This window comes from Heloderma suspectum, chromosome 2 (genome assembly GCF_057233095.1).
Source record: "Heloderma suspectum isolate Gila_16-S chromosome 2, 16-S_ref, whole genome shotgun sequence".
Classification (NCBI taxonomy): Eukaryota; Metazoa; Chordata; class Lepidosauria; order Squamata; family Helodermatidae; genus Heloderma; species Heloderma suspectum.
Window position 1 is genome coordinate 333,642,644 of NC_139459.1, and position 12,330 is coordinate 333,654,973.

The 12,330-nt window shown below is 45.6% G+C and overlaps 1 protein-coding gene across 7 annotated transcripts in view; it reads left to right on the forward strand.

Moving 5' to 3' along the window:
• Positions 1-12,330, forward strand: part of FHIT (fragile histidine triad diadenosine triphosphatase) — a 1,278,194-nt gene that overhangs the window by 72,743 nt on the left and 1,193,121 nt on the right. Inside the window, exon 3 of one of the 7 annotated variants that reach the window (XM_084840497.1) lies at positions 6,379-6,553. The exons of the other annotated variants lie outside the window; for them this stretch is intronic. Coding sequence (XP_084696623.1) covers positions 6,379-6,553 — 175 coding nt within the window. The remainder of the gene's footprint in view (positions 1-6,378; positions 6,554-12,330) is intronic. 7 annotated transcript variants of the gene reach the window in all.

Sequence of the window (12,330 nt, forward strand, 5' to 3'; positions counted from 1 at the left end):
CCATTGGCTCCTTTATTCACCCGCCACTCCAAGCTTCTGTAAGGCCAAACTGGAGGCCTGCTTACTGCTGAGGGTGGTAGAATACTAAGGATGGACGAAAGTCCCTTACCTGGTCCCGCAGCTGTTTTCGGTGGGGGGGGGAGGTGCTCCGTTTCTCCCCCCGAAATTCTTGGTGGGGGGGAGGCGCCCCGCCCCTCCCGGCCAAAATTCAGGCTGGGGGGAAGGCGCCCCATCCCTCCCCGCCAAAATTCTGGCTGGGGGGGAGCGCCCCGTCTCCCCAGCCGCGAAATAAAAAAGTAAATTGAAAAAAAAAACGTGATAGGCTACATAACGATTTACGTAGCCTATCATGGCTAGATTTTCAAAGCATTGCCCTTATTCTCTAGATTCACGGCTAGATTTTCAATAGCGTTGCCCTTATTTTCAATAGCGTTGCCCTTATTTTCGTCGTAGTCTACGTAAATCTTTACGTAGACTACCCGTGCCCAAATAAGGAACGCATATGGCAGCACCCATGGGCGCCGCCATTTGTGTACGCGCTTTTTTTTTTCAAAGTCAGCCGTGATAGGCTACGTAAAGATTTACGTAGCCTATCACGGCTGACTTTGAAAATCTAGCCGTGATAGGCTACGTTAATCGTTACGTAGCCTATCATGTGTTTTTTTTTTTACTTTACGGGGAAATGGCGGTGGCAGCAGCCGGTCGGAAGTCCGTCCACCACCCCTGCCCCCGCCGAAACGCCGCCAGGACCCGCCGCCGAGATGGACATTTGACAGAGGTAAGTCCCATCCTGGGGGGGGCGGGGGGTGTCAGAGAATTTCCCCACCAATTTCGGGGGGCCGAATGCATTGGCATTCGGCCTCCCGGAGATTCATGGAGAAATTCTCCGCCATCCCTATAGAATACACCAGTGCAGGAATGGGGAAGGAGGTGTAATAGCTGTAATCCAAGAACCTGAGCAAGTGTCTAGCCTTCTCTCCAGCAGTGGACAGGGATGGGAGAACTGGGCATGCTCAAGCTTGCTGAGATTCTCCAGACATCACTTTGAAGCTCACTTTGCCTCACTTCCTCTTTCGTTTGCAACCTGTTTTTCTTTTTGTGTGCATTCCCGCATTCATTTTTCAAAAGTTCACACTTTCCCCCATTGGCCAAAGCATGAAAATGTGTATTTTTTAAAAAATGTGCAGTTTAAAATACACATTTTTCAAAAATTACACATTTTCCAAGTATGATTGCATGTTTGGAAATGTGCAAGCTTTTTCAGAAAAATGCACTCCCATTTATGTTTGGGGTTTCAAACAGGGCAAGTTCTGATGATTTGCGAACTGAAACAAAATTCTCATACAGCCCTAACAGCGCCCTGCCATCCTCCCTGCCTGGATTTTTTTAAATGAACAGGCAAAGAGGAATTAGGGATGGATGGATCATTATATTTCTAGTCTATGCCAGTTCTACATGTGGTCCTTTGTAAGTCCATTTTGTACCATTTACATTTTGGTTTGGATACATTGGTGTCCTTCTTCCAGTGGAACGGAAACCATTGGTGCAAGGGATTTGCCCTCCCCCCATGGCCCCTGTGCACCCCCAAATCTGCTCTGGGGTTGAGAGATCCTCCTGAATAGATTTGGGGGCATGCAGGGAGCTGCAGTGGGAAGGAGAGGACAGGGAAGCCCGTCATGTGAGTGGAAGTCTGCTCTCACAACATTGGATTTAAGCCCATTTTTGTACATATTTTACCCTCAAATATGCCTTTTTGTACACATTTTATATGCATTTTGGTGTATGTGTGTGTTGTTTTTTAAATGGGAAAACTGTATCACAGAATTTGGAGAAGTGTGAAAAATGAGGGATAACTGCATTCCCACCCGTGCATTAATCTGCGAAGTAAGAATCAGGATGGTTTGCTTAAAAATGGGGATTGCATGAAATTTTCAAGCATGCCTAACAGGGATGCTGGTATAGTTCTCCCAAGCCAGGCTCAGAAAGGAATCGTGGTTGTGATGGGGCTCCTAAAGCCCACCTTAAATGACAGGTGAGCTTTTAAAGCCTATGCTGACAGTTATGATCTGAAAATGCTACTGCCAATTATTTCTGTGTTTTTAACCGACGTGTGCCATACAGACGTTTTCTGGGTGAGGCATTTTCCATTGTGTAGATCAGAGGCAGGCAACGTACTCCCTCCAGATGTGCTTGGACTACAACTCCCATACGCTTCAGCCATTATAGCCCATAGTCAGGGACAATGGGTGTTGTAGTCCAAAACATCTGGAGGTTGCCAGGTTGCCTACCCGTGCAGTGTAAATGCAGTCACTGGGCAAAGGTGAAGTCTTCAGTAGCTGCATTTGCATGTCATGGATCGGTTAAAAGAACTAGGCAGCCGCAGACCAGGTGACGTCAGCCAAACCTACAGAATGAGAGACTCTGTGCTAGTTCAGATGTTTTCATACCTAATGAGCGCAGCCCTTGTGATTCATGGAGGCAGCTTTTCAATAACCATATTTACACCGAACTCGGGTTTCCCAGAGGTGGGATATTTTCCTTTAAGGGTTTCCTTTGATGGGCATGTTATATGCGAAGACATTCTGTTGCAAGTAGATTTACATGGTTCAGTGCTTGGTTTTGCTTCTAGATGCTCAGCTGGGAGTTTAACTTTTATGGCAAGTCTTGTTTTTAGGCTTGTAGGCTGTCAAAATAATAGCAAAGGTTGTATATTAAGAAATATATCCTAGCTCATCTTCATTTCCCTTTAATATTGGCAGTTTGGGCCAGAGCCAAAGCTGGTTGAAGTCGAAAGGAGGAGTCATTCAGTGGCTTTGATCTGGCCGTCCAGGACTTAGATACACAGGACATCGGATCCCTATCCCTGTCTCTTCTTACTTGATGACTCCAGGAGAGTCCTTTCTTTTTGTGCTACCATTTATATTTAACTTTGGCACCCTGATTCTAAGCACATTGGCTTGGATCCTAAAATACATAGAGTTCATGGAAAAAAGTGTCAGATCCGCTCCTCTCCCCTGCAGCCTCTTGCAGCTCCTGAAGAGCCTCTCCAGAAGGTGGGGGACCATCATAAAGACTGTCAGATGGGGCACCAGGGACTGCTGTGGAGGGGAGAATCACCTCCAAATGCTTGGTAACTTCTCCCCCAATCTCTTAATCCATTTATACAAATCTATGGTGTGACCACACTTGGAATACTGTGTACAGTTCTGGTCACCATACCTAAAAAAAGCATATTGTAGAGTTGGAAACGGTGCAGAAACGGGCAATTAAAATGATCAAGGGGCTAGAGCAACCCCCTATGAGAGAAGGTTACAACAGCTGGGACTGTTTAGCTCAGGAAAAAAAGGAGAGGAAAGAGGGGGGACATGATAGAGGTGGATAAAATTAGGCATGGTGTGAGAAAGCAGCTAGGGAAAACTTTTCCATCTCTCACAGTACTAGAACCCGGGGGGGGGGGGTCATCCCATGAAGATGAATGGTGGGAGATTCAGGACAGATAAAAGGAAGTTCTTCACACAGCGAATTCTTAAATTATGGAATTGCCACAAAACATAGTGATTGCTGCCAACTTGGATGGCTTCAGAATGGGATTATACAAAATCTTGGAGGATAAAGGTTATCAGTGGCTACTATTTATTTATTTATTAAATTATTAATTAATTTATTAAATTTATTAATTGCCCATCTGGCTGGTCACCCAGGCACTCTGGGCGATGTACAAAATATATAATAAAACAGTTTAAAACAATAAAATTCTACAATAAAAACAGTTTCTAAAATACCTTAACCCACCCCAAATGCCTGCCTGAACAACCACGTTTTTAATGCACGGCAGAAGCTCATTAAAGAGGGGGCATGGCGGAGTTCCCTAGGGAGGGAGTTCCACAGAGTGGGGGCCACCACAGAGAAGGCCCTCTCCCTCGTCCCCACCAGTCTAGCTGTCCTGGCTGATGGGACAGAGAGAAGGCCATCCGAGGCTGATCTTGTTAAGCGGCCTGTCTGGTGTTGCTGGAGGCGCTCCTTAAGATAGGCTGGCCAGAACCATATAGGGCTTTAAAGGTCAAAACCAACACCTTGAATTTGGCCCGGAAAATGACTGGTAACCAGTGCAACTCCTTTAGCACTGGAGTGATGTGATCTTGCCGGCGGCTGCCTTTAATCAGGTGAACCGTAGCGTTCTGTACCAGCTGCAGCTTCCAAACCGTCTTCAAGGGTAACCCCACATAGAGTGCATTATGGTAGTCTAAACGAGAGGAGACCAGGGCATGTACTACCGATGGGAGCAGATGGTCGGGAAGGAAGGGGCGCAGCCGCCATATCAGATGGAGTTGATACAGCGCTGTCTGGCTCACAGCTGACACCTGAGCTTCCATGGACAGCTGGGAGTCCAAAATGACCCCCAGGCTGCGGACCTGGTCTTTCAAGGGTAGCCGTACCCCATTCAACACCTGGTCAACATCCCCCAGCCTCCACTTGTCCTAATGGCTATATGTTGGTGCTTGAGCAGGTGGTTGCAGGAGAACTTCACACACTCTTGAATGAAACAGATTATCTAGATTAATTTCAATTGGGCTTCAGGCCTGGTTTTGGAGTGGAAACTGTCTTGATCACCCTGCCAGGAGAGGGACATGGGAAACGTGACCCTGTTGGAGTATGACCCTTGGACCCTTGGAATGTGACCCTTGGACCTCTCAGCGGTTTTCGATACCATCAATCATGGTATCCTTCTGGACAGGTTATCTGGCTTGGTGCTGGAGCTACTGCGCTACTTAGATGTCTGATTCCAGAAGATGGTAGTGGGGATTATTGCTCTGTGCCTTGGCAACTATGCCATTGGGTTACACAAGGCTCTATTTTATCCCCTGTGCTGTTCAACAACTACATGAAACTGCTGGGGAGGTTATCTGGAGGGGTGGGCTGAGGTGTCATCAATATGCGGATGACATCCAGTTCTACCTCTCTTTTTCATCAAATCCAGGTGAGGCAGCGGATGTTCTGAATCAGTGCCTGGGCACAGTAATGGACTAGACGAGGGCCAATAAACTGAGACTCAATCCAGACAAGATGGAGGTACTCTTAGTGGATGGTTGGTTTGCCCAGCTAGGTGATGTTGTATATCAAGCTGGATTTGATATTCCTTTGGTTTGATCCAACATGACTCTTGCTGTGTTTTCAGAGGTGTACCACACATTTGAAATTTGACTGAAATATGTGCAGTGGTTTTTTCAATTATTTGAGGTGAGTGCTTTTTTCTTCAAAATCAAACAAAACTCCCAGTAAAGCGGAGAGCAGCGCCAAATCTGTATAGGCTTGCCTCCTCCTCTTTGCTTGTCCTATCTCTGTTCGGCAGATCTCATGATAGTTCAAGTCCAAAGAACTGAGACGATGGAACTTTTGTTGTAGCAAAAAGAAAAAAAAAAATGTGGCATCCAATGGGTTTCTCACATAGAACTTTTCAGCAATCATTGCTTAACTTTCTTGCTGAATATGTGCCTGTTGTTTGGGATTGATGAGGTATGGAGCCTTCTAACAGTGTAAATGGCTTTTGAAGGCACTGCAGTAGCTTCCTTGTTCCTTTCCACTTGATTAAGTATTTTAGGTCCTCTGATGTCACACTGGGTCTTTGTTATTCTTGCAAGTGCCATGCCTTCTGGCTGCCATTAGTTCTACCACTCTGATCTCACAGTCTGTGGTGTCATACATATCACTGGACCACAGAGTTAGCTTGTTTGAGGCAAAGGGGAAGCTTTTGATTTCACATTGCCCAGTCCAGTTTTTCTATATTAAATAGTGCAAATACACAACTTTTGTTATGGGTCTTCAAGTATCTCCTTGTTCATGTAGATTAATTGATTAGGTGAGCAGACCTGAAGTTAGGGATGGACATATCAGTCTACTCCTGATTTGTGTCAATTTCACATGTATTCCATTTTGTCCAATTTCATAAATCTGTTCTGTCCAATTTCCATGTCAGCATGCAATTAAACACACACACACACACACACACACACACACGGAAATTCACCTTTCTTTTCATATGTAATTTCCTCTAACATACACATGTTGTATGCAACTTTTCTTAATATATGCATTTGTACATAATTTTTGAGACGAAAACTGCATCACAACATTTGAGGGATTGTGGATTCCTAAGAATAATTGTGTTCCGATCTGGGCAGTGTGAATTAGGTCAGTTCACTTTAACACAGACCACCAAATTCTTCTCTCTCCTTACTTGAAATGGGTGGGGTTCCTTAGCTATTTGCATTGAGACCATCGCTAGTACCTTAGCTTTCAAAAAGATCATGTTAAAGGGCTTATAAAAATGCATATTTGAAGCATTTGGAGTCAACATATTTGTTGTTTCCCGCCTCCCAGCTGAGCAGAGCAGAGCAGAGCAAGCTGCTCCAGCTGGTCCAGGGACTACAGAAGCAGGCAAGCTCCCAGAGAGCGAGCGAACAGAGCGAGCGAACAGGGGGAGCAAACAGGAGTTGGCCAGGGGAGTTGCAGTGGTTGAAGAGACAAAGGAGACAAAGGAGACAGAGGCTAAGAGGTAAGTGGGTTGCAGGAAGCCCAGGGCGCTGCCCTTTATCCTTCTGACTGGCTGTGAGCTCACCAGGAGCTTCTGAGAGCTCCAACTGAATTGGAGGGGTGTGGCCTGAGTACTCCCAGCAGCTGACTGGGCGGGAAGCTTCAGTCTGTTTCCCGCCTCCCAGCTGAGCAGAGCAGAGCAAGCTGCTCCAGCTGGTCCAGGGACTACAGAAGCAGGCAAGCTCACCAGAGAGTGAGTGACCAGAGCGAGCGGACAGGGGGAGCAAACAGGAGTTGGCCAGGGGAGTTCGGCAGGGGAGGTCAAGGGGGAGGCCCCTAACATTTTTTTTTTTAACTAACTTTTTCCCATTTATTTGTCTTGTAACACACACTTCCACACCAGTGGGACTCTGCTTTTAACCTCTACTGAGTAGAGGAGCAGGCACAGGCTAGTCTAGAACAATCACAAAGCTAGACACAAAAAGGGAAAAGGGGCTATGGAAGGACAAGACTCTCCAGTGGTGGTGACCTGCAAGGTGTGTGCAATGTTTGTTTTCTTGCCTGAGAACAACATGGCCTACACCTGCAACAAGTGCAAGTTGATCACGCTGCTGGAGGAAAAAGTAAGTGGACTGGAGCGGCGACTGTCAACCCTCCGGGGAATAAGAGAACACGAAGAGTTCTTGGACAGAATGGGGGAACTACAGCAGCAAAGGGCAGACCAGAAGCTTGAAGAGCAACAGCAAGATGAGGCAGAAGTGGGAAATGCTGAGGAGAAGAAAAATGGAGTAGAGGATACTCCTTGGAAAACGGTGACAGTTAGGAGAAGAAGAACTAGACGCCACTCTGCACCAGTGGAAGCGGTGGAGCTGTGGAACCGATTCCAGGTACTTGCAGATGAGACTGGAGGACAGCCTGCAGAGGAAGAATCACAGGGGAACCTGCATGAGAGTGAGCAAGAGGCTAAAGGTCAGTCAAACAGAGGCGATGAAACCCAGGCCTACAAGAAGAAGAAGAGAAGAGTGGTAGTAGTGGGAGACTCCTTGCTGCGTGGGATCGAGACCCAAGTATGTCGCGAAGACCCGTGGACTCGCCAGGTATGTTGTCTCCCGGGAGGACGGATTAGAGACGTGACTGAAAGGTTGCCTGCACTCATAAAGCCCACTGACAGGTATCCCTTTCTTCTCATCCATGTGGGAACAAATGATACCGCCAAGCGGAGCTACGAAGAGATCACGTCAGACTTTGAAGCTTTGGGAAGGAAACTCAAGAACTTTGGGGCCCAGATAGTTTTCTCATCCATCCTTCCAGTAGTTAGAAGAGGGATAGAAAGGGAACGAAAAATACTCCGGGTGAATGACTGGCTACGAAGGTGGTGCCGACGAGAGAGATTTGGATTCTGGGACCACGGGCTATACTTCCTGGAAGATGGGCTGTTGGCTAGGGATGGGTTGCACCTCACAAAGGCTGGGAAGAATGTGTTTGGACACAGCATGAAGAACTTCATCAGGAGGGCTTTAAACTGAATCCTACGGGGAAGGGAGATGTAATGTTGGGGGTAACAATGGACGTAGGCGCATGCACTGCAATGGAGAGAACAGCGCTGATAGCGCCCAATAATAGTCTTCAGACACATGTAGGAAGAAAGCCAGACTATGAAGCACATGGTCTTCGATGTCTATATACTAATGCCCAGAGTATGGGAAACAAACAGAACGAACTTGAACTCTTAATACAGGAGGGAAATTATGACTTGATAGGTATAACTGAGACTTGGTGGGATGACTCTCATGACTGGAATACAGCAGTTGAAGGATATAACTTGTTCAAAAAGAACAGGAGGAACAGAAAGGGAGGCGGGGTTGCACTGTATGTGAAAAATACATATCTCTGCACAGAAATACAGGAGGAGGAGCTTGGTAGCCCCATCGAGAGCATCTGGGTTGAAATAAATGGAGCAAAGAATAAAAGGAACCTGGTGGTCGGAGTCTACTACCGGCCACCCAATCAAGGAGAAGCCAAGGATGAAACTTTTGAAAAGCAAATAGCCAATGTTTTAAGGAAGCATGATGTAGTAGTAATGGGGGACTTCAATTTCCCCGATATTTGTTGGGAGACAAATTCTGCAAAACATGGCCCCTCCAGGAAATTCCTGACTTGTGTGGCGGATAACTTCCTCCTACAGAAAGTAGAGGAAGGAACTAGAGGATCGGCTATCCTTGACTTGATCCTAACCAACAGAGATGACTTAGTGGATAAAGTAGCAGTTACAGGAACTCTGGGGGAAAGCGACCATGTTGTACTTGAGTTCTTGGTTCTAAGGGAAGCAAAAGCCGAGTGTACTCAAACGCGTACCCTGGATTTTAGGAAAGCTGATTTTAATAAACTCAGAACAATGATCAGTAAGGTCCCATGGCAAACAATGCTAGCGAGAAAAGGAGTCCAAGATGGGTGGGAACTTTTAAAAAAGGAAATTCTCAAGGCACAATCACAAACAATTCCAACAAGAAGAAAAGGTGGAAGACAACAGAAGAAGCCAATGTGGCTTCACAAAAAGCTTAGGGATGACCTGAAAACAAAAAAGGACACATATAAGAAGTGGAAAGAAGGCCAAGTAACAAAGGAAGAGTACAGGCAGGTAGCACAGAATTGCAGGGATGGCGTCAGGAAGGCTAAAGCGGAGAACGAGGTGAGGTTAGCGAGGGATGCTAAAAACAACAAAAAGGCTTTCTTCAGCTACGTGCATAGTAAAAGGCAGAGGAAAGAAATGGTTGTTCAGCTATTAAATAAGGATGGCAAAATGATAACAGATGACAAAGAAAAGGCAGAGGTGCTCAATTCCTACTTTGGCTCAGTCTTCTCCCAAAAGAGGGTCTATGACCCCCCTGGCAAAGGCGAAGTACAGGCTGAAGGGGCAGGATTGCAGCTTGAGATCGACAGGCATATGGTCAAGGAACACCTCATTACTTTGAATGAGTTCAAATCTCCAGGGCCAGATGAACTGCATCCTAGAGTAATAAAGGAACTGGCAGAAGAACTCTCAGAACCGCTGTCTATTCTCTTTGAGAAATCATGGAGGACCGGGGAAGTGCCAGATGACTGGAGGAGGGGTAACGTTGTCCCTATCTTCAAAAAGGGTAAAAAGGAGGAACCTGGGAACTACAGACCAGTCAGTCTGACATCAATCCCTGGGAAAATTCTGGAGCAGATCATAAAGCAATCCATCTGGAAGCACCTTGACAACAATGCCGTGATTACTCGAAGCCAACATGGATTTGTCAAAAACAAGTCCTGCCAGACAAATCTGATCTCATTTTTTGATCAAGTCACCTCCCTTGTAGACCGTGGGAATGCTGTAGACATCATATACCTCGACTTCAGCAAAGCTTTCGACAAAGTGCCCCATGATATCCTGATGAGCAAACTTGCTCGAAGTGGGCTAGATGAAACAACGATCCGGTGGATCCACAGTTGGCTACAGAATCGGACTCAAAGAGTGCTTATCAATGGGACCTTCTCAAGCTGGGGAGAGGTAACGAGCGGGGTACCGCAGGGCTCAGTCCTGGGCCCAGTGCTCTTCAACATTTTTATTAATGACTTGGAGGAGGAGGTGCAGGGAATGCTGATCAAATTTGCAGATGACACAAAATTGGGAGGGATAGCTAATACTTTGGAAGACAGAAACAAAATTCAAAGTGATCTGGATAGACTGGAGTGCTGGGCAGAAAACAACAGAATGGCATTTAATAGGGACAAATGCCAAGTTCTGCACCTAGGAAAAAGAAACCAAATGCACAGTTACAAGATGGGGGATACGTGGCTCAACCACACTACGAGCGAGAAGGATCTTGGAATTGTCGTCGATCACAAGCTGAATATGAGCCAACAATGTGATGTGGCTGCAAAAAAGGCAAATGCTATTTTGGGCTGCATTAATAGAAGCATCGCTTCCAAATCCCGGGAAGTACTAGTTCCCCTCTACTCAGCACTGGTTAGGCCTCATCTGGAGTACTGTGTCCAGTTCTGGGCACCACACTTGAAGAAGGATGCAGACAAGCTGGAGAGGGTTCAAAGGAGGGCAACAAAGATGATCAGGGGACTGGAAACAAAGCCCTATGAAGAGAGACTGAAAGAACTGGGCATGTTTAGCCTTGAGAAGAGAAGACTGAGGGGAGATATGATAGCACTCTTCAAGTACTTGAAAGGTTGTCACAGAGAAGAAGGCCAGGATCTCTTCTTGATCATCCCAGAGTGCAGGACACGGAATAATGGGCTCAAGTTACAGGAAGCCAGATTCCGGCTGAACATCAGGAAAAACTTCCTGAGTGTCAGAGCAATACGGCAATGGAACCAATTACCTGGGGAGGTGGTGGGCTCTCCCACACTGGAGGCCTTTAAGACGAGGCTGGACAGCCATTTGTCAGGGATGCTCTGACTTGGATTCCTGCATTGAGCAGGGGGTTGGACTCGATGGCCTTGTAGGCCCCTTCCAACCCTACTATTCTATGATTCTATGATTCTATTTTTATATTCCCCTTGGGCATTAATAACTTGCAGAAAGCCTGCAGCTGCATATCCAGTTTAATTCCATTTACACTTCTGCAATAAATATTTCTTGGTTTCCACCATTTTCTCATATTCCACGTACATTTAACCAAGTAGAATATTTGGGTTCTGGATCAAAAATCTTGTTCATTTGCCTAAAGTCTTTGCAGAACTATCAGTAGCCATCATAAGGGGTTTAATATTTTCCACAATCTGTTGCAATAAATCTATTGTATTGGCAGGAACATTATCAGATGCTAAAAGCAAGTTCACAAGTGGATCAATTCTCGAAAAACAGCGATTCCTGGGTATCTACTGCCAGTACAATAGAAATACCATTCCATTTCAAACTTGTAGTGCCCACAAACCCTTTTGTGGGGCAACCAACACAGTGTTCTGATTCTGTCATTGCTGTCTTGGGTTTTCCCGAAGGTTCTTCCACCTTGTCTAGACCTCAGAAGTCCCTCATTTTCTGGAATGGGTAGAAGAGCAGTGCAGTCTGTAGAGGTGTTGGTGCCCTTAGCTCTACTGTCACATGGTTTTATAATTGTATGTTTACAGAATCTTCAAAGGAATGAAACTCCTGCCATATTTGTTTTATAATCATCCAAGGGGGGAAATGAGTCAAGTTCTTTCTGAACTGTCTTTATAAGAAACATTGCATGAGTTTAGCTCATTTAAGCCTTATCTGTTGCACCCACCATTGATTGCCTGGAGGTCCACTGAAGAAGTTCATTGCGAGCTATTATTTGAACCCATCCCATTGTTTGGGACTCATTCACTTAAACTGTTCATCCTGCATGCCATAAATAGTAACGGTTTATCACATCAATAGGATCTCCGAATAGTCATAAATGCTCAGTTAGGAAATTATGCCCAGTTTTCATTTCAAAGCACATTGTTGGAATATTACCTGTTTTTAAGAGAACATTGGTTATTGAGCAGACTAGAAATATAATACATACATAAAGTTTACTAAGATAATTTGCTCCCTTGACTTGTTCATCTTTCCACCCTGCCAAATGACTGCAAATTTCTTTTTGTATGTTTATTTCATAAAGTTTAGAGAGGGAGAAAAGCTCATTATTGTTGTTCTTGATGATAATGATACCTGAAGAGCTACAAATCTGGAAAGAATGGAGAACGAACCCAGAGCAAAAAATTCAAAGTGATTTGCTCAGCTCAGGTTTATGGGCTGAATTTGTGACCTAGGCAATTCTGTGCGGTGAAGCAAGGGAGAAAGAGTAATTGGTG